Here is a 21,830-nt window from a genome sequence, read left to right on the forward strand (position 1 = left end):
CCCGGAAGTATAGAAAATACCACGAGGGGAGGGGGGGAAGCAGAACCCAAAATCCAAGATGGCGGACGAGCAGCAGGAAACATCACAGGGAGAGATGGAGAGTGAGTGCAGTGACATTGTCTCTTAAATAATAACACAAAAGTCCGCTGACAGGGGCCCGCAGTAACGGGCCTTCGAGGTCCGCGTTTTAAGCTTTATATTGTGTGTGTGTTTTTTTAAATACCTGTCCTAGAAGTAATATGTCTCTTTAGTCGGGTGGGCCGTGCTGCAACTTGAGAGGAAAGAAAGGACCGGGGGAGGCCCTTGTTCATTAGCTGGCTAACGAAGAGAGCATTTACGTGCATGTCCCTTCACGCAGAGAAGGATTTATATGGCACAGCGAAACGTTAGTGGCGCGCTTGCTGGTTTTGCATGTTGTCCTCTCTGTGGCGGCTGTCAAACTCGTAGATAAGGCAGCTGTTAGTCTCCTGGTTCATAAATCCTAGCTAGCAAACGTAAAAAGAAAGGTTACCAGTGCGTTGTTTTTATACCGACCAAGCTGGCGGCTCTTTAAATTCGTTACACCGTTTATATATTGGTTTCTAAACTTTGCTACGAATAATCACCGAGCTGCTATTATTGTTTGCTAGCATCCCTGTTACTAACTTGGATGAAGTAGGCCCAGTTGTTGCAGCCTTTCCCCAAGTTGTAGATATCATTATAAACAATGCAAGTAATCACTGTGGGTCATTCCAATCAGGAGAGGAAGAAAGTAAAATTTGGTGTACAAACAACTTGTAATTTAAGCATTTAATATTTAGCCATAATTGTTTATTTATATTAGAACAATGTAATTAATTAAAAATAATTCTTCTTTTTAACCATTGGTTTGGAAAAGTTGCCTTATTTCTGGTTGGGCCTTTTCACTACATTATGAACAACTAGAAGTGCCCCAGTTTATGATCATTGTAAGATTCTTTTACTGAGAACGTCTGTTCCTCTAGGTGTGAACTGCCTCGCCTACGACGAGGCTATCATGGCACAGCAGGACCGAATTCAGCAAGAAGTAAGTTGGGACCATATCAAGTTCAAGATTTTATTCTGTATTGTACGTTTGGTTCATGTGATTGCTAGTTACTGGTTTGCCCTTAGTTATAATATCTGTGAAGAGATTTCATCGCTGTCAGTTTTCTTTTTTTTTTGTAATGTATTTCCATATTTTTCTGTGTTTGCTTTACCCTAGTCTAACAGATTTTTTGATTACTTGATTTTGTTGCTGAAACCTTGAAGCATGTTTTAAGAATACAATCAGTTTACTCAGGCTGTTGCTCCTTCACTTATGACATTTTCATAGATCTTGCATGTCCTCCTTTATTTGTGATCCAATTTGGAGGGATGGCCTGCTTTCATAAAAATGACTGCTTTAGTGGAGCTCGAAGGGACAGATAATGTCTTAAAAACTTGCTCTTTAGATCAGACCTTTGATTAGATCCACTTTATTGTTGTATTTTGAAACACAGGTAACCAAAACCTAAGTCTATGATGAGACAGTTTCAATGCCTTGAGTTATCACATTTGGAGGAGGACTGAACTGCCTTGTATTTTCAGAGATGACAAATCTTCAGCTAATTCTAGATTTTCAGTTTATGGGAATGCTTTTTGCGCATGAAGAGTCCGAAGTGGAATTTCTTGTCTGTTTGGATTCTGGGCTGAGCCTTATAGAAACAGAAGGTGAAACATTTGAAATGGGTGAATACTTTCTAGCCATTGTACAAACAGCTCCACCCATCAAAACAGTGCTCTTACAAATTTGCTGCAGAGACAAACCTGTTGGTAGTAATCCATACTGACAAAACAAATTTGCTGATTCACCCTGGCAAACGAGTGTTTAAGTGGAGAGAAGGGCTGCAAAATATATAGTTTCTTATTTGCATTTTTGGCCTTTCTAATATTGGCACCATAACCTGTGAATGAGCTTTTAAAAAATCATTACATTTTATATTGTCTGCTGTGAGCATTTTGATAAACCGCAGGTGTTTTTAATAAGGGCTCTATGGTTCTTGTTAATAACCAGAATAATTATTATGTTACCTTGTTCTGCAAGATCCCAAAGGTATTCTGGATTCACGTCTGGTAGCTGAATGCCACTGAAATATCATGAATTCATAGTCATGGAACCAGCCTTGAGCTATGTGACCTATAGTGTCATCATGCTGGAAATAGCCATTATAAGATGGGTAAATTGTGGCCATTAGGGGAATGCACATGTCCAGCAATACTTAAGACAGGCTGTGACAATCAAATGCTCATTTGGTATTGGGTGAACCCAGAGTTTGCTAACATTTCCCCCACGACCAGACTGCCACCATCAGCCTGGATTATCCATTGATTCCATGCTGTTTATGCCTAATTCTGACCCTACAGTCTACATGTCACAGTGAAATGTAAGATTCATCGGACCAGACAACAGTTTTCTAAGCTTCAGATGTCAAATCTTGATGAGCTCTTGCCCATTGTAGCCTCAGATTCTGTTCTTGGCTGGCAGGAGTGGAACCTTATCTGGTCTGTTGCTGTCATAGCCCATTCATTTTAAGGTTTGACATGATGTACATTCTTGTATGCTTTTGGGCTTGACACTCTTCTAAACAGTGGTTATTTGAGTTAACATAGCTTTCCTGTCAGCTCCATCCAGCCTGGCCGTTCTCCTCGCAGCAATGCGTTTCCACCCACACATGTGCTGCTTATTGTATGTTTTTTGTTTTTCTGACAGTTCTGTATAAACTCGACTGTTGTGCATGACGTTCCCAAGAGATTAGAGGATTCTAAAATGCACAGACCAGCTCTTCTGACTCTAACAGTCAAGTTACCCAGGCCTGTTTTTTGCCATTATTAATTGTTTGAATAAATGAATGAATGGAAGGTAGGTTGGTTGGTTTATACAGCACCTTTCAAGGAACTCAAGGTTATAGCTTTAATGGAAGCTCTTGACCTTTCTGTTTTTATACATTGCACTGTTGACCTGTGATTTTAAGGATTAAACTAATGAGCGTATCTGCAGGTTTTCCTGTGTATAGCATGTAGTGTATACAGCATGTATAGCAATGTATTTAGCTCCAGTTGACACTCTTAACTGAATGGCAATGTACTTTGCATTGAAAAATGACGTGAAAGTCATGTCGCCTTTTTTGGCATGTGCATCTGCTGAAAATTCTACTCACAATGAAGCTGTGACTTAATGCTAATATTTTATCCTATTCCCCTGTTATTGTTTGTGAGGAGTTACACTGTTGTATGTACTCTCATAGTTGGTCTGTGTGTATTTTTGGACAGATAGCCACCAGTAACCCATTAGTGTCAGATAGACAGGATCTGTCTGTGCTACATGGAGAGTATGCTGAAGAAGATACCATCTACCAACTCAAGATTAAGGTGAATGGCTTTAGTTAATCTGGCATTCCATGTGTGCACCGAAATGTATTTATAGTTCTTGTTTCCCTGCATTTTTTGTCAGGTTGCTGTATTAAAATAAAAACTGGTATGATATTCTCTAAATATGATGGACCTTCTGTAGGATCTTCACAAAAAATACTCGTATATCCGGAAGACACGACCCGATGGGAACTGTTTCTACAGAGCTTTTGGCTTCTCACATTTGGAGTCACTGCTTGATGACAGCAAAGAGCTTCAGAAGTAAAGCTTGAGTGTTTTGATTTGTCTCAATGCTTAAATCCTTTGTTTAGTAACCCAGGCACGAAAATAACTGGGACTACTGTGAATATATATTGATCTATTTCTTGATGCATACTAACTGAAAATGTACAATAATCATTGTAGTAGTAACTTTAATGTCTTGTTCAGATGTTCAAAAGGTTGGATGACAGTCCTGATGATAATGCTAATCTTAGGTTTAAAGCAGTAGCAGCAAAGAGCAAACTGGACCTTGTTAACCAGGGCTTCACTGAGTTCACTATCGAAGACTTTCACAACACAGTGAGTTGGAACAATAAGAATTCCTGCCACTGCATTACAATACCTTTCAATATAACTCCCAAATGTATATGCGGGCATATATGTTGTGTTAAAGCTAATATTGCTTTTGCTTATTGCTGCACTCTCGTTGCTGTTAGTTCATGGACCTCATTGAGCTGTGTGAAAAGCAACCAGCTCTCGCAGAGCTGCTGGGCAGTTTTAATGACCAGAGTGTGTCAGATTACGTGGTGGTGTACTTGAGGCTGCTCACGTCCGGTTACCTGCAGAGAGAGCACACCTTCTTCCATCACTTCATAGAGGGAGGACGCTCCGTCAAAGAATTCTGCCAGCAGGTTAGAAATGGTGGAAAGCACGGCCAATTTGATGGCCAACTCCAAGATTGTAACTTGAGGAATTTAATGATCTTAAACATACAACACCTGCCTCCCAAAGCCCAATTGACATGATGCTTAAGGTAAAAGTGACTGCTTACATCCGTTAATGCTCAATGGCTCATGTAAATGTTTTCCAGGAGGTGGAGCCAATGTCCAAAGAAAGTGACCACATCCACATCATTGCCTTAGCACAGGCATTGAATGTGCCCATCCTGGTGGAGTATATGGACCGAGGGGAGGGAGGAACAGTTAACCATCATGTATTCCCAGAGGGCAGTGAGCCACGCATCTTCCTCCTCTACCGACCAGGCCACTATGACATCCTGTACAAATAAAGTCCCCCTTTGGGCTCATTATACCAACACCTGAGAAAACGGCCATGATTATTCATGCATCTGTGTGATGGCTGTTACCATCCTATTACAGAACATACAATGAACCATTCTGCTCAGTAAACTTTCCCTGTACCCCCCTTCCCCCCAAAGCACCTATTGAATTAAAACTACCAAAAAAAAAAAAAAAAAGGAAAAAAAAATGGGCAAGGAATTCAGCATTAGGGTTGTACAGTTTTTTCTTTTGTGGTTGTAAATGTTATCAACTTGCTTTTAGTTAGTGTTTTTGCTTTGTTACACTGAGTTACTTGAGTTTTATTAAAGGGATTTTCACCTTGTGTTACACACTTCCTTTGTAGCAAAGCTAAACAACGCTTCTGTAACTTTTTTTTTTTTTTTGCTTTGCAAAACACATTGCAGTCTTTGGGCACAAAGTATGATGGGAATGGAAATCTCAAGCCAGCTCTGCCATCAAACAAATTTTGGGATAGTTATTTACTCACCAGCTGTAATGAGCAGACAGATTTTCCTAGTCATGACATACCTGACTGATGCTGCTTAACTCGACTGATCACAATAGAACAGCTTACGTCTTCAGTGAAGTTAATATAATTTGTAATTAATGAAAAAGCCAGATGCATGACATAAAAATGTGTATTATCAAATGGTACATATTCCATAGTTTCTCAAAAGAATAAAAAAAAAAGGAATAGATCAGTTACTATTAAACCAAATATTTTCATTATTTTAGCCTGAATTTACTTATGAAGTTATGATACAACAAACAGGTACAGACTAGGCTATATATACAGGTGTCAAAAATGCACTGAAATACTTGCCACTTTTTGTTGTTCACATTCATCATTTTGGCATATAGTGAGAAATACTTAGTTCCTTCAAAAGGCAATCCTGAATTCAATTAAAGAAAACCAAACTAAACAACTGCAATAAATTGTTTTAACAGTTAAAGAGAAAAAGCCTTTTCAACCTCAAGGTAATATATACTCAATAAAGCAGCAATGTCCTCTAGAGAAATATCCCATTTCCCTTTATGAGGATAAGATTATTAAGCAGTTTGCCCAGAATCTGCGTTGCTGTACTGAAATAATACATTATATTACAAGACACATCTTTTGCAACATAAAATATGCGCAAGTAAGAACTGTTAAAGTGATGATTTAAAACAAAAAAAGAAATGAACATGGCTGCATCCAACAAGGGTGCCGAGACGAGCCACGACCGGATCTTCTCAGACAGGTCAGTGATGATGCAGCTGCATGAGATTCTTCAAAATAAGCACCATATTTCAGTTCTTGTGTTTAGACATAACACGCATCTTTGGCAACAATGATTCTGATGTCACGTATGGAAAATACAGTAAAGCATTGAATAATGAAAAGGCAAGACTATGTTATTCATGCTCCCTAATTACCCACAGAATAAGGAAAGCAAATTCTCTAACCTGGCTGAATAAAAATGATATCTTACCAAATCAAACTATTTTAAATAATTTTGAAACGGTTGCAAGAAAAATAAAGATTACTTGTTTGTTTGACTTATTTTAGGTAATTTGTAAAGTAAAATGATATCACTGCATTGGAAAATATTTATTCTTGTTTTAAGATCAATGCTTCAAACAAAACATTCTGCCAGTAGAGATCATTTCATTTAATAAAATTAAAAAACATCTAGAAATAAACTCAATTCTGATAATTTTCTTACAAGTCTCAGTGTTTGGCATTTACACTAGATTTAAGATGTTTTGTTAAGATATCATTTTGGAGTGTAAGCCAAGGCCATATTAAGATCAGTGTTTTCAAAGCTAATTCCAGTTTGAACAAAATGAGCCATGTAACCAATTACAGCTCGCAGATTTTAAATTACGTTGCATTATAATACTGCCCCTGTACATACAAATGAGTTTCTATAAAAGACCTTTCTACCTTGACAGACTAAATGTTACAACTATTTTTTTCCAAAATATTTGATGGCTTTTTATTGGTGCAGATGTACTGATATGAGAGGTGACTACATGACTCTAAAGAGCCCACCAACAATCAATTTTCAAAAATGAGAATTTGAACTCTGTATTCATATTAGATGAGAGATATAAATAAATAAATAGCAGTGCATGGACAATCCCTCAGTTGAGATTAATAAGAGGCACACACATACATTTGTTATGTGGCTTAGATGTAGTGTTTTGAGGTCATTTCCTGCTTAGTATAGCTGAATTGTCAAACAATTTCAAGTAGTACTGCAGTATGGGCAATGTAGTAAATGTTGGCGCTAAACATCAATCTTCAGTTAAAAAGCTGACCATAAGATTGTTGCTTTTCAGGATTCTGTTACCAGGACTAATGTAAATTTGTTTTAATGCCCACAGTCGAGCTCTGACCAGAACAACATTCACTTCAGATACCTTCACCCCACCAGGCCAGCACTGACTCTGCAAGCAGACCCAAAGTTATGTGCATGCACGCAGTCTGCATTCTGCTTCTCTCTCTCTCTCGTCGGGATCCAGTTTTAGTAATGCCCGTATCCCAGGCTGGTTCCCACCACCAGACCAAGGCTCTCCCGCAGGCCGCGGAGCTGCTCTTCTCCCAGTCGGATTTTGTCTTCCAGCTGCCGCTGTTCCACCAGCAGGGCTGCCTTCATCTTCACAAAATGGCTGTAGTCGCGCAGCTGCTCCGGGGTCAGGCAGCGAGCCAGCACACTGCCCACGGCCTGCTCCCGACGGTCCACATGCTCCTTCAGCTCCTGAGCCTCAGCCAGCTGCACAAGGAGCTGCTTCTTCTTCTCCAGCAGGGGGAGCTAGAACACCATAAACCAAAGAGTAAACCATGAACGAAATCAAGAGAAAAAGGGAGGACCGCTAGTAGTGGGTAGCGAATTATACTCCTGTGCAGACAGAGCTGTAAAAATAGGTTATGAAGTGGTGGAAGTATTAGTTAAGTCAGAAGCAAAAGGCAACAGAGAAACTAGGCAAACTCTAAATGAAGCATAATTTCAGTGACGTGAAATCTCCCATCTAGACACACGTGTAACGAAAAAGGAAGCCTCTTAATCCCTTCCCCTCTCCTCACCCTCTCGTGGTGGCTGGACTCTGTGTCCAGGCGATCCAGGGCACTTTCCACCCTGAGCAGCCTGCCAGAGAGCGACAGCAGCAGGCTGGTCACCTTGTCCAGATCCCCGATGAACATGCGAAACTTGTCCACCTCGTTGGGCTTGCAGACAGCCAGCACCAGGCTCTCCACCTCCTCGCCCAGTTGGGAGTTGGCCCGGATATCCTCCTGCAGACCTCGCTGGGCGTCCCGCAACACACCCAGCTTCTTGCGCAGGCTGTCCATGAGCTGTGTCTGCAAAGAGAACACCACCGTATTAAAACGCAAGAAATACCAGCTGAATACCTGAAATTATGAGCAAGCCTATAATAAAACAAAAACAAACAAACAAAAAAAAAAAAAAAAAAAAAAAGAGCCCCCAGCAGTGGACAGCAGGAGTGACTGTGGGGGGGGGGGGGGGGAAATGTAGATCAGTCCCAACCTTGTAATTCAGTTCTTCATCCTCCTCCTTCATCTCTGAAAAGTCCTTCAATTTGTTAAGGAGCTGGGTTTTGTTAGTGGCTGCACTGGAGCTGCTTGAAGTGCCCTGCCTGGAGGACCTGGGACAACAGATATTCAGGGACTAAATAGGTAAGTAGTTAAACAAACTGCCATGATGTCATGCAGTGCGGTACTAATATGAAATAAAGTGAATGAAGCAGAACCTGCCTAAAACATACCTTTCTATAGTGTTTCCACTGACTGGGTAGCCACCTCTCCAACCTTCCCCTCCACTCCCGGCTTCTGTGCAGTGGGGGAAAAGTTCTCCCATCAACTCCTTCCTGGCTCTCCCATAATCCTCTTCCAATAAAGACTCTACCATGGATGGCCTCTGCTCTTTTGTCATTGCTACCAAAGGAGTGTCTTTGGCAGACAGCGTGTCGATATCAGTCTCCAGCACTGTCACAGGTTGGGCGAAACACTGCATCTCTGTCCTGCTTTCTGCCTGCCTGTGCTGCTCGACTACAGTGTCCTCAGTCTCATGGAAGTCGTCTATATCTGTCTCCAAGGGCTGCGTTTCCTCCTCCCTGGGAAGTGGACTTTGTGAAACACATTCTGAGTTTTTGAAGGCAGGACCATGAAAGCCCATTTGCTGTGACTGACTCTCCAAGTGCTGCTTGTTCCTGTGGTTCATGGTGAAATAGGACTCAGGGGGCACAGGCCCGGGACAAGAGCCATTCTCCAGAGTCAAGGGTGTGTACGAGGACCTGCTAGTGCTCTTGGCTGCAGTGGAGTTGTGAAGACCGGTCAAGTCCCATTCTGCTGTATACTTATGGAAGACTGGCTTCACCACAGCTGGTTTGAACTGGTTTGAAGGCGATCCCAGGTTTTGATCAGACAATCTGAAATGTAACAGAACAATAAGAGTTTTTAAATAGACATACAAATCTCTCTCTCTCTCTCTCTCTCTCTCTCATATATATATATATATTCATACACACACACACACACACACACACACACACACACACACACACACACACACACACACAATTTTTACAACAAAATGGCTTCTACAGGCAAAAGTCAGTATTTAGTGTGACCTCCCTTGGCACTAAGCACATCTTAAACTCTTTGGAGAGACTGTCCTGCAGTTTTCTGAAGTAATCTTGTAGCACCATTCCATTTCAATTAATGTTTAAGAAAGCCAGTTTCCTGCTATTGCTCAATAATAAGGAGAGGTCACACTAAATACTTGCCCTTGTATAAAAGCTTCTTTAGAAGCTGCTAAAACAAACAAACAAAGGTGTGTGTATTCATTATACATGTGTGGTATGACGTCAGCACAAAGACTAAAATTAATAATTATTCTTTACATTCGATTAGCAGAGTAGGAGGTTAATTTGTAAACTTTACCTTCTGTTTGACTCAGTCCAGGTCGGGAGCGTGTCCACCACACTGTTCGCATCATCGTGATGGGATACAGGCATGCGCCGTTCTTCTGGAGGCAGGGCCACAGGTTTGAAAGCTCTGCGAGTAAAGGCAGGGCTGGGTGGAGCCACAGGGAGGTCCCGGTAGCACTGCTGGCAACTTTCTAACCCCTCCCTTGGAGGGAGACTGTAGGATCGCTGACGTGTTATTTCAGCGACAATAGAGGAGCAGGGCCCATACGACTGGGCCTGAGGAAAGGCTCCGGGTGGTGCGGAGAACAGGTTGTGATGAGATGTTTGTCTGCTATGGAACCGCCCCCATTTTGGGGGCGGTGGACGAGGGGGTGGCGGCCCTTTTTTCTTCTTCGCCTCCGTCATGATGTTCTCATCCAGTTCTCTAAGGGTTAATGAAGACATTCCGCTAGCATAAGCATTAAGCACTGTGTGGCTACGAAGACCCTGAGGTTCGCGGAGGTCATTTTCTGACATGGCACGATTTCTAAGGACTGACGATATGAAGGGTCCATCCTCATTGTTGCCAATACGTCGTCTATCATTCCACTGGCGCTGAAAGCCCAGACCCACAGTGACCTCTCCTGGCGTGGAGTCTCGTTGGTAAAGAGCATAGTCCCTACACAGCAAGAAAACAGCCATGATCAGCTCACAATGATTGTGCTACTGTACCCTATGGCCATTATGAAACCCTTAGCAAGCCATTATTGTCTAGAATCATAGAAGATTATAAAATACAGCAAACAGTCGGTTTCCAAGTCAAACACCCATAACCACAAATGACATAATATCCAGCAACAGCCTGCTGGGACCACCCACTGATGAACCTAAATACAGGAAATGACCTTACCTCTCAGTCAGGCTGAACTTTCTGTTGAGTTTTATTTGTTCCTGCTCACGCACAAGATAAACCTGTGGAAGAAATTTGCCAAGTGATTCTGAACAGGAATGTTTTTGGATGCTATAGTTTTCCTATTGCCTGAGGCAAAAGATGAGCTTCATAGAAAGTACTGTGAAGATGGAAGTAGTTAAGTGCTTGTATTTTGTTGCATTCCCCCCCCCCCCATCACATTTCCACAGAATACAGTTCCAAGACAACTGGTGAAACATGGTATTGGCATTGGATCCAACTAATGTTTTGACACTGAATTTGTAGCCATGATTCTGCTACTCCAACATTCGCCACCAGTCTTGATTCTGCTCGTACACACCCATTTTGCCAATATATATTTAAATCTAAAAAAAAAACACCTCAATTCTGGTTTATACCATTTTAGTTCCAAAGCATTTCAAATGTTCAGAGAGCATACATAAAGTAAGTCTTCCACTAAAAATATAAATGCCATTTCCCTGCCAGCTATACATTTAACAAATATCCCAAAAAATAGTCAGTTAAAACGCATGTATACATTCCCTACAATTAATTATGATGATTTATTAAATGACATTAATCTTTACAGGAAAGCAGCAAATTTTGCCCTTTGCCAGGAAATTTTCAACTTCAATAGTTTACCTCAGTTTAAAATGGCTTAGTGCACTTATGGCTCAATGGTTTCCCATTATATACTATTTTTTAATGAATTATTGTATGGTTACTGTTTTCTGTATACACTCAAAAGCCACTATTTTGGCTATGTTTCTGCTTATAAAAATGTGTAATGGGACATTTGTTATCCATTTTCTAGCCCTTTATCAATGGTCAGTTTCTGACCACAGGACTGCTGTTGGCAAGATATTTTTGGGTGGCAGACGAGAACATAAGTCTTGTCAAACATTATTGTTGGCTGGCTGCTGAATGTCAAAAACAAATGGCTCTGATCCAACAGTAAGAGGAGCTCGAGAACTGAATTTAAACCCACTGGGTCCAATAAATCCCACTAATATACACCAATCCAGACTGAGAATTACAGAACTGGTACTGGACAGCAAACTGCAAACTCAACGCCAATGTATGTTGCAAGGAATTTTGCATATTCAATGTAATCCAATACCGTTTCATTCAAATAATACACATGTATTGGTACCAATATATATTGGTCTATAATTTCACAACTATTCTATGTCCCTTAATAACCATTCTGTCTGAACGGTCAATAAAAAGTACCTACATTTTCTAAAGCACATTTTCTGAAATTTGCATGCAAGAGTATCGGTTTCAAAAGGCTGCATCTCACCTCTGTCGGTGTGCAGCTCCTGTTCTTGAATCCAAGGTGCAGGCAAGACTGATCAGATTGATACTGTTGGCTAGTAACAGGTCGAAAGGCTGAGCATGGCTTTGGGACATCAGGATTGGTCGTCTTGTGGCAATTGTCTGGGTGAGAGTTGCTGGGGATGAAACTGAGAGAACCGAGTGGCTGTTTTGGACGAGCATCGTGAGGCAAAGCTAGTGGTGTTATGGTATTGCTAAGGTCATGTCCACCACACATGACATCTCCGCTGGTTTCCCTCTCTCTCTCCATCTTTTGAACTCTTTGCTTCTCTCCTTCAGCCTCCTTTCTGGTTCTCTCTCTCTCCCTTTCTTCCTCCTGCTCCTTCTCCCAGGCCTGTAGCCTCTCCTGATCTTTAAGTCTCTCTTGTTCTCGTTGCCTCTCCTTTTCCTTCTCTCTCTCTCGTTCTCTCTCCATTATTATCTCTCCATCCCTTTCTTGTTCCACATTGGCGAACTGTCTTCTAGTCTCAAGAGAAATGCCTGTACCATCGTGGACTCCTCCCTGGTAGGAGAACCTCCTTTGCCCAAGGGCAGGGATGGACTCACGGGGATCAGGAGAAGATGGCTCATTCTTCGCTTGTTGCTTCTCTGGCCTCTGGCGCCGACTTGTCAGGCTTGCCAGGTTGGTCACAGACTGGCTCAGATTCCTACTAGTCTCTTCAAAAAATTTCCTACGGTCTGCAAAAGGTGGGATGTCACAATCGTCTCCTCGACTATAGCGCCCGTTAGAAGAACCCACTCTTCCTCGTGTTGTTCCAGGATTCAATGATGACGGTCCTGTTCTTTCATTTTTCTTCTCATTTGGCTGCATTTCTCGTTGCAGTGTGTGTTCTGGTGTCCAGCGCCAATGACGGGTATTATTTGCTGATGCCTCCTCACTGACTGGTCTAGTCTCCTCAGTTAGTTGTGTTTCTTTTTCTGAAAGTTGTGTGTCAGTCCTGGTTCTTGAATGTTCCACACCACTTGTCCCATCACATTTGTTCAGAACTTGCTGAAATGTTAGGTTTGCACAAGTCCTAGCCTGAGATGGTGCAAAAGCAGTATTTTGAAGGTTGGTGTGGTGACTAGTGTGGTTTTGGGCTATGGGTTGATGGTTTCTGGAAGGCTCTAACGTGGAATTTTTCTCCATGTGGAGGTTTCCACCTTCTTCCTCTACTGTGTCTTCACCACAGAGAATCCCACCTGTGACTTTGCTCTTTTGCAGCTGAGCCTTCTTTCTCTGGATCTCATTGCGAAGGTTTGTGGCAAAGCGTTCACTTCGACGGCGACACTTGGACGAGCGAAACTGGCGCTTCTGAGAAGGCTTTGAAACCTCACTTTCATTTTCCCTTCCTTCACTTCGTTCTTGGTTCTCTTCAAGTAAAGTATCCATACTAGCTGCAGCACTAACAGGTCCAAAGTCCCGTTCAAGGAGTTGAGAATCCATGGTGGGACCAGAATTACAGAATCCATTTTTTGCAGGTTCACCTGGAACACTTACAGATCGTAGCCAGGAATGTCGAGCAGGAGAGACAATCTGGTCCGAATCCAGTTGTTCTTCCTCCATCCTTTGTTCCTCCAGCTCTGAAGTAGTCACTGATCCAGGGGTGGAGCATCGGCTTCCTCCTCCCCATTTACCCTGTGATATAACAGCTGGGCTGTTTTCTCCCAAGTCCTCCCTAGGATGCAAAGGATTAGACCACTGGCTAGAAGGGGATACAGAATGTTCACTGATGTCACTAGAGGTCTCCACCATATTTAACTGAGAGGCAAGTAATTTTTCAGGGGCACCATGTCTGTACATCCTGGACTGGAGATTGTTCTCTAAATGGGTGAGCTGGGTATCAAGACCGTCCTCTGGTGGAGGATTAGGCCTAGAAGAACACCTCTGTAGAGGTTGGAGGTGACTGTTCTTTTGGCACTCTGCTGATCTTGCTTGGCTATCGATACACAATTCTTGTTGAGAACTGAGGGTGTAATAAGTCTCTGTGCTACTTTCTTTCAAGCTCTGTCCATTTTCTTGTGACTCATTCAGACATTCATTCCCATTTAACACCTTATGGATGCGAGTTGGGTTCTCAATTGTGCAGCATGTCAAACTTGGAATACCAACAGGTGCAGAGACACAACGTTTATCAGGTACCCCTGGTCGGCCTCTAGTGGCCCTGAAACTATCTTTTCTCATTGGAGGTTGTGGAGGTCCACATTTCTGTTCCTCATAGCTATAAGATGATGGCCGTATTTTAACCTCAGGCTTATGAGGCAGGGACCTAGCTTTGAGGCTTCCCTCCTCACAGTGCAGTTCTCCTGGACCGCTGGCTGCAGAATGTGGGCGTCCCTCTATAAACCTACCAGAGGGTCCGAGGCCTTGCAGGAGGCTGTCCATGGAGCTGTTCTCCTCAGGCCGCAGAGACACTGTGTAGTCAGATGTGTTTGAGCTGGCAGAAAAGGAGCTGTAGGCAGAGTCACGCTTATTGTTAAAAATGGCAGGGTCGATAGGGGAGAGCTGGTTGTCGTAGTAACCTTGACTCGGGGGATTCTCAAGACTCTCCATGCTCCCCACGGAGCTGCTGTGGTCCGTGCTGTAGTGCCTGGAGAAGAGGCCCAACTGCATGGACAGCTCACTGCAGGTCAACAAAGTGAGGGACAAACAGAGGGACAGGGTTGGAGACAAGACGTACAACAACGTAACAAAAAATGGAATAAGGACAAAAAGGTAGATGAGTTTTATTTAATTTATATCATTTTAAAATCATCCCTTTGTCAACTATAACTCAAAGATGTCACGCGTTGGCCCTTGAATTTGAAAAAGGCGCTGTATCAATGAAACATTATTTGCCAACGTCATCCTATTCTCATTACTGCTGGATGTGGAATTTATTAGAACCTTTCACAGTAGTTGGAGCACATTATTTCTACACAGACAGACATACACATGTATGGTATCAGAATGAATGGAAAGCACCATTACAGTAACACTACTGTACGTTATAATATGGCTAAATGTTGTAGGCAACGGAAACATTGATGAAAATATTCTAAAAATTAAGACTGAAAACCAGCCGTGATCAATATTTTCACGTCGACCTCCATCTTTTGCCACTTCAGATATATTTGAATAGTTCCATCAGTTTAAGCAATTTGGAGAAGGCAAAGTGTAGGAATGAGTCATGACTTTGGACTTACACAAACACACTACTCTATTTTCTCTCATTACAGATAATCACAATGAGAAATATGAAAATATAATGGCCCAGATACACTTGGCACTGTGGCGCAAACAATCAGCAAAAGTGTGGGTATTTCCAATCACATTTCAGAGAGGACGGAACAATGTCTATCCTCCGGAAGTTTTTTTTTTTTTTTACATAAAAAGTATGAGTAATTTATTACGTTTACTGTAGGATTATTTGTTTTTTCAGCAGTTGTTTTGTCATGGTATAGCACACTTTGCTGGGCTTTTTAAGACTTTTGCCTCAAATGTCCTTATTCTGGGTTTTTTTTTTTTGGGCCACAAATCTATAAATAATGTATGAATCAAAAGTATAAAAATAGCAGTGGCATCCGGCGAGGCATGTGTGTGACATAGGACATGAGATCATTGGCTTCCTGCTGGTCATGTTCCTTTATAAACCAATTAAAAAAAAAATTCCCCCAAGGCAAAAATGTTGTTTCTTTGTTCATCACACTCACAAACACCCACCCGTCATTCTGAACTCTAGATGCATCATACATGCAATCAGTAAATACAGTAGGCCGTTCGAGAAAGGGTTCCGATGTGTCCAAAATCCCCAAACATAAAACAAAAAAACAAAACACCTCATAACCAAACACACAGGCTGTGTGAGGGCACAGCAGGACACACGTAGACCCTCACCTGTTGTCAGCCCCTGATTGCCACGGTACGCTGAAGGGTGTAGGGTGGATCTGCATGGCCAAGGGCCCGTCTGGACTGCCAGCTGGAGCGGGCACAGGCTCCAGCGGCTTCGCCAGATACCAGGAGTGAGGGCGACTCAGGGGCACAGCTCGCCTGCCGCGAGAACACAGACCACACAGACCATAAGAAACTGCACACTGCAAACTGTTGTTAACATTAAAAGTTAATTTGTCAGCGAGTACATTTACTGATGAAGTAGCTTCAAGCCCAGCAGATATGGGTTCTGTAACAACATCTGTATTCAGAACAATATGTAGTGGGACTGAGTGAAGGAAGAAACCAGCAACTCCCACCTTGTCAGATACCTCAGATGACGTAGACTTCTTTGAAACAATAGGTCATAAAAATGCAAAGCAATGTTTTGATAGGTAAAGTGATGTTAAAAACCTGAAGCTCTGGTAACAGAGGTGAGTTAGCTCTTCACAGTACTGACCCTTCACACAGACTCCGAGACTAATCAAAATGTCTGAATTAAATCCGCTTTATGCACCGTCTATAAGCATTTATATAATCCTTCCATGAGTTGGGTCAGTACTAGGAAATCTTTTTAGCTCCTTTTGAAAGAAAACTGCAGAATTGTTTTTTTTTAAATTAATTTCTATTACACGGCATAAAGATTCCAGGTGCATCCCCTTACTCACACTGACAAAAACTCAATAATCCCGATTGTTGCAGGTGGTGACATGCTTCCCAAGGAAATAAAAAAAATGTCAGTGGCTTATCGTTTCTCTGAAAAATAATAATGGAGCTTCCTAAGGAAAGGTTTAGTGGGGGGAAAAAAAAGACCAAGTAGGAAAAGAAAGACTTTGAAACAAAGAACAAAAAAAGATGCTTTGCTTACCCAACATAGGAAGCCCAAGATGTTCTTGTTAAATTTATCTGTACTGTAAAGTTTCAAACTAAACAACTCAATTTATCAAAGCATATTGGATAAGCATTTATCAGACCTTTCCTCTTCTATGAGTGACCCGAGTATGATTTTTATCCTTAACGTGCTAAAAGGATTTTAGATCAAAACACAATTAATTTAAAATCTTTTATAATAAATATTTAATTTTTTTTCCCCCCATCAATTTTAAATATTTATGAAATTAAAGTTTGTAAGCACCCGTCACATTTTATTCAAGGCAAATGATTTTATTCACTACCAATTTATACAGCATGGGTTTAAGTAATATAAGCCAGACACCACCATATAGTGTTGGATAATGTTATGTCTTAGCTGCGGTGGTGACAGCTCTCCATCATTCGGAACACATCCAAAACGTCTTTTTTTTTAAAAAAGGCTTCCTACAACTGATTCAACATTTATGAATAGCATTATATATTTTATTTCATACATGTTTTTGCAACAAATTGGATATTTAATTAGTAAAAACCGACTCCAAACTTTTTAGCAGTGATTTAAAGATTTAAAAGTTATAGATCCTGAATTAATTTATTTTATTCATTTTTATTGAATATATATATCTTTCTTTAGCCAGGAAGATCTCTTTGCTTCAGACGCATTCATTCATCATATACAACAGTTCAACCAAATGTAAACATAGCATGAAACGTGCATGAATCCATAGCTAGAGTGATGAACTGCGTCTCTTGCCTTCATGAGTACTGTATCTTTGTGCTCTGGAACCCTAATATGTTTACAGGAAAGCATTGAAACCGATGGAAAGTACATACCTAGACCCATATAACAGGACCAAAAAAAAAAGTCAAGAAATAACTGAAAAAAAAATCCTTTACAAGACTCCTTGCTGACCCAGTTGTTTGTATAAAAATCCACTAGATTTTGGCGTAAGAATCCAGGCAGAAAAAGATTCAAGGCTAGATTCCAACAAATATGCTGCGAACTTCAGTAGGAATCAGAAGGTAGTCAGACAGTCATGATGAAGTCTTGTTTCTGGTATCATGAGGGAACTCTCATCACGACCTTAACAGCTCCATTGATCATGTGAGTGAAGACTAGTGGTCATTTATCAGCAATGAGACAGATTTCTAGTCCAGGAAGAAAGAACAGAAATCCCCCCCCACATCGTTTCCCTCTCCCCCTTTCTGTACTTCTAGTTCAAGTCAGCGTTTTGCCTCTGCCGACCGGGCGCGCACACACACACACGCGCACACACACACACCTCCCACTCACTCCCTCTAATGACATTAGCAAGGGGACGTGGTTCTCAGACGGAGAGGAAACCATGTTCGGAGCAGATAAAGAGGCAAGCCGCTGCTAAAATAATACACAGGCTCCTCTCCTATTATTGTTTGAATGAGGGGGGGGGGAGAAAAAAAAATGTGAGGGCCACTTCCTGTCTCTCTGGGAGAGCTGTCAGCTTTGGCTGGTGGAGAGAGAGAGGCAGTGTTATAGTGGCTAGCTGCCAGGTAAAAGTCTTCTTGGCCTTCCCCTCAGTGCTGATAGCTCAACAATGCAAGAGCTGTGAGTTCTGCTGTTTAATCAGCATGTGGAGAGCAAAAAGGAGCTTAACTCCTTTCAGCTGGCCTTCATAAACAACTGCCCCATCGCAGGGTAGCCAGAACAAGGTCAGCAGACAACAGGAGAGGACCAAGATGAAAGAGAAGGTTAGGGAATACAGAGCATGGGAGAAATGGGATCAGACAGCGAGTGCTCTCGGTTTATACTAATTAATACTAATTATGGGTTTACACAGGTGTCACAGACGGTGGTCCAAACTGTTTCAGTTAGAGCAGCTACCATAATAACATATAAAATGGAATTTAATGGGATGTGTGAGTAAAGGATAGGAGTTAATGCTATGGTAAGGACAAGAGGGGATATGCACAGTTCACTATGATCACTCACACACACACACACACACACACACACACACACACACACTACTGTATGCACTGGAAATCCAAAAATGCTGCAAAGCTTTACTATGAATAAGCTACCACACTCCATTCACCGCTCATCACATGGATGGAGAAGGAATCAGGAATGACTCCACTTCCCAGACTGTGTCTAGGAGCCAGAGCCTTCCTCAGATTAACATTTTCCCTGCTCTAATTCCAGACATGACACACTTGGTACTAACTAAGATGCGATGGTCTGCCAAAGAAATAGCACTGTCCCAAGTCCAGGGTTGGACACCAAGGTCCCTTAATTAGATTGAAGCTTTTATTGTTAGTCATGAATTAGAAACTGTGTATAGTGGAATTCCACAAATTTTTCTGTGCTTACTGATGCAAAAGTTACTGCTTGAGCTGCAATGTCATTTATTAAAATAAAATGCTTCCACAATGAGAAAGAAAAGAAAGCACTGCAGTAAGCGATATTCACCTGAGGTCAGACTAATCAGACTGTAAGGAATCTACCAGTGCTGGCCTGAAGTGTGAGAGACAGGCAATGTATGTGGCCACTGCAAACTCCACAAAGTGTGTTTGTAGGGGTGAGCTGCTGTCAGTTCAACATCAATGGCTTTATACTAACAGACTCATGCACACACACACGCAGACACAGGGAGGGAGAGGGAGAGAGAGATGAAAAAAAGAAAATTGTGTGCAGTTTCCAGTCACCGTGGTCTGTTCTATAGTCACTAGTACACTTCCTGAAAAACACATTGCCCCGAATTCCATATAATCAGCCTAAGCCATAGTGCCTATGAGTCCGAGCCGAGCTCCTCAGGAAACGAGCCATCCAGAACAGCCTCCCTGCCACAATGGCCTGTTTGTTGTTTTGGGTTCCCCGCCCCCCCCAGTCTTTCTCGCGTTCTTTTCGCATTTTCTTTAAGGAGAAGAATGCATTCGCAAATGCCCAGACAAACAGCTTATCGGCGACACTCACCCCCTCCCCAATAAAGTTTTGTCTGAACTTCCTCATGCAAACTAAACAGAGTGTTGAGTCATGCACCCAGGTGCCTGGTTGTCACTAACATGTGCAACAGAATCAAATTAAAGCACTGAAATATGCAACATTAAACTGATTCCACAGGGAAGTAATAGATATGAGATTAATCAAAGGAGTGTGCAGTATGACTTAACTAATCTTAAAGCCATCTTGGCTACTGTGCAAGTGTCACACCTGCAGCTTCTCCATCAGGTCTGATGCCCTCATCGCCGACAGTGGGCCACATCTTGTCTGTACCTGTGATGTGCGGGTCCGGTCAACCTCAATCAGTGCGCCGTAGAAATGAGGACAGACGTAGCCTTCCAGGATTAATAGCACTTCTAATGAAAAGCAGCCATGTTGATTTGTGTGGTCAGGCAGTAATGGAATCCCAATGGCTGCTGGCCCTGGACCCCACACAGAGAGGGCGTCTGGACTAAAGACTTGGCACGTACTACACCAGGCCGTGTGTCTTGGGTCTGATTTTTTAAATCTTTTTTTTACCACATGCATATCTATCTATCTATCTATCTATCTATCTATCTATCTATTATATACACACACACACACACACACACACACACACACACACACACACACACACACACACACACACACACACACACTCGCATGAAAGGCTCATTCAATATACAGGTTTGTAATCACACAAAAGATACACACACAAAAAATGGTATGCATAAAAACAAAACCATACCGCACACGCACGCACGCACACACACACACACACACACGCACACGCACGAAGTGGAAAGAAACAGAGAGGGGGTGGAAGAGGCCTGGGAATGTGTGGAATGTCCATTGTTTTGGCAGGAGCTGAAGCTCTTTTGTTTATGAAGTTCCTTGGCACAGCAGGAGGGGGTCCTGCCAACCCCTCAAAGTGCTTTTCGGAAAACTTCCTGATGCTGGTTGCCCTGAACTTGTCTGTTCTCTCTCCCCCCCCCACCCCTCTACCCCCTCAATCCCTCGTAGATCTGAGGAATCCGACACATCCCCTGTGGTCCATAAACTCTTGGAGGGGGATGCTATTGAGCCTGTCAGCAGTGCATTCTTTACCAAGCCGCCTGTGAGAGAAGAGCTTCTAGAAGTCCCTGCACACTCCACCCCCCCTGCTGGGAGTGCAGGAAGGCTGCTGCTCTCAAACCAGTGTGTTTGGCCCATTTGGCGCTGGTGCGAGGGGAGCATTTGGGCATGCTGTAACGGACATCCAGGGAGGTAAGGGAAGCGGTGGGGTCATGCCAGAACAGGGTAGGAACCCTCTGATCCTTCACGGGGCTTTCCTGTACTGTCCTGCCCTTCCCCTCAATCCGATTCACTCCCATGCGGTCCCAGAGTAAACGCAGGCCTTGGTGGCTGGACCTGCCTGGGGTTCGGAACATCTCCCTCTGTCCTCCTCAGTTCCGAGTGCACCCACTCTGAATCAGCTGCAATAGTCAGCAGCTGCGACAGGAAACATTACTGGGTGGACCAGGAAGTGTGATGTGAAGGGCTGGGAATTTCCCCAAGAGTGGGTTCAGTGGTCAATTTGGCAGGCACAGCACCGCACCCTTGGCAGGCAAAGCAAGGATAGTACAGAAGGGGGAACTCTTTAGTACATGAAGATTACATACATAAGTACGTAAAGGCTGTCCATACATTTGGTTGGCTGCACAGAAACACACCTGCTAACAGTAATAATAAAATATCATTACCTGGAACAGTTAAAAAAACAAAAAAACAAAAACAAAAACCACCTTTCATTCCAGACAGTTACTGTTAAACAATGGCACGTATATGAACAGGAAGGAGATGCATGCAGTCTCTAGCCAGCGAACATCCTATTTACTTGTACTCATCACCTTCCACATAGTGTGCTGTCTTTACCAGAGAGGGTCAGAAGAGGACAGACACTGCTACATAGCGGATGAGCACAAAGTGCTGTGCTTCTCAGCTTTGCACAGGTCGGTGGTCTAACAAAATGAGTTGGAAATTAGGAAAAGGAGAGATCATGGAACCATGGTCTCTAGTTGAATGAATGATGTACACACACAGACTTTTGCCTGTTACTGAAGGTGGTAATGAATTCTCGCTACAGATGCAGGTGACCTTTTCCAGAGTCCAAAACTCAATCCAACACAAGCACTCTGCCATTAAAGTTTTAAAGCAGAGCACCTGTTTATTAGGATTATATTAAATTACTACAAG

General features: G+C 42.5%; 2 protein-coding genes across 4 annotated transcripts in view; one reads left to right on the top strand and one right to left on the bottom strand.

Moving 5' to 3' along the window:
- The first annotated feature begins 20 nt into the window (after window positions 1-20).
- Window positions 21-5,013, top strand: otub1b (OTU deubiquitinase, ubiquitin aldehyde binding 1b). The gene is made up of 7 exons (XM_027013966.2): window positions 21-101; window positions 984-1,045; window positions 3,310-3,408; window positions 3,551-3,669; window positions 3,885-3,969; window positions 4,107-4,301; window positions 4,481-5,013. Exons 1-7 carry the CDS (start codon window positions 59-61, stop codon window positions 4,676-4,678), a joined length of 801 nt encoding a protein of 266 aa, XP_026869767.1. The 5' UTR covers window positions 21-58; the 3' UTR covers window positions 4,679-5,013.
- Window positions 5,014-5,313: 300 nt separating this feature from the next.
- shroom4 (shroom family member 4) overlaps window positions 5,314-21,830 on the bottom strand; it is a 33,261-nt gene continuing 16,744 nt past the window's right edge. For 2 of the 3 annotated variants that reach the window (XM_027013967.2, XM_027013968.2), the window contains exons 3-10: window positions 15,728-15,880; window positions 11,837-14,474; window positions 10,513-10,574; window positions 9,637-10,281; window positions 8,460-9,122; window positions 8,222-8,339; window positions 7,762-8,034; window positions 5,314-7,489 (exon numbers count right to left, since the gene is read on the bottom strand). In XM_027013967.2, coding sequence (XP_026869768.2) covers window positions 7,202-7,489; window positions 7,762-8,034; window positions 8,222-8,339; window positions 8,460-9,122; window positions 9,637-10,281; window positions 10,513-10,574; window positions 11,837-14,474; window positions 15,728-15,880 — 4,840 coding nt within the window. In that variant the 3' untranslated portion in view covers window positions 5,314-7,201. Of the gene's footprint in view, window positions 7,490-7,761; window positions 8,035-8,221; window positions 8,340-8,459; window positions 9,123-9,636; window positions 10,282-10,512; window positions 10,575-11,836; window positions 14,475-15,727; window positions 15,881-17,467; window positions 17,779-21,830 lie in introns of those variants that run through there. The other variant, XM_035536649.1, reaches the window with a different exon arrangement.

This window comes from Electrophorus electricus, chromosome 19, assembly GCF_013358815.1.
Source record: "Electrophorus electricus isolate fEleEle1 chromosome 19, fEleEle1.pri, whole genome shotgun sequence".
Taxonomy (NCBI): domain Eukaryota; kingdom Metazoa; phylum Chordata; class Actinopteri; order Gymnotiformes; family Gymnotidae; genus Electrophorus; species Electrophorus electricus.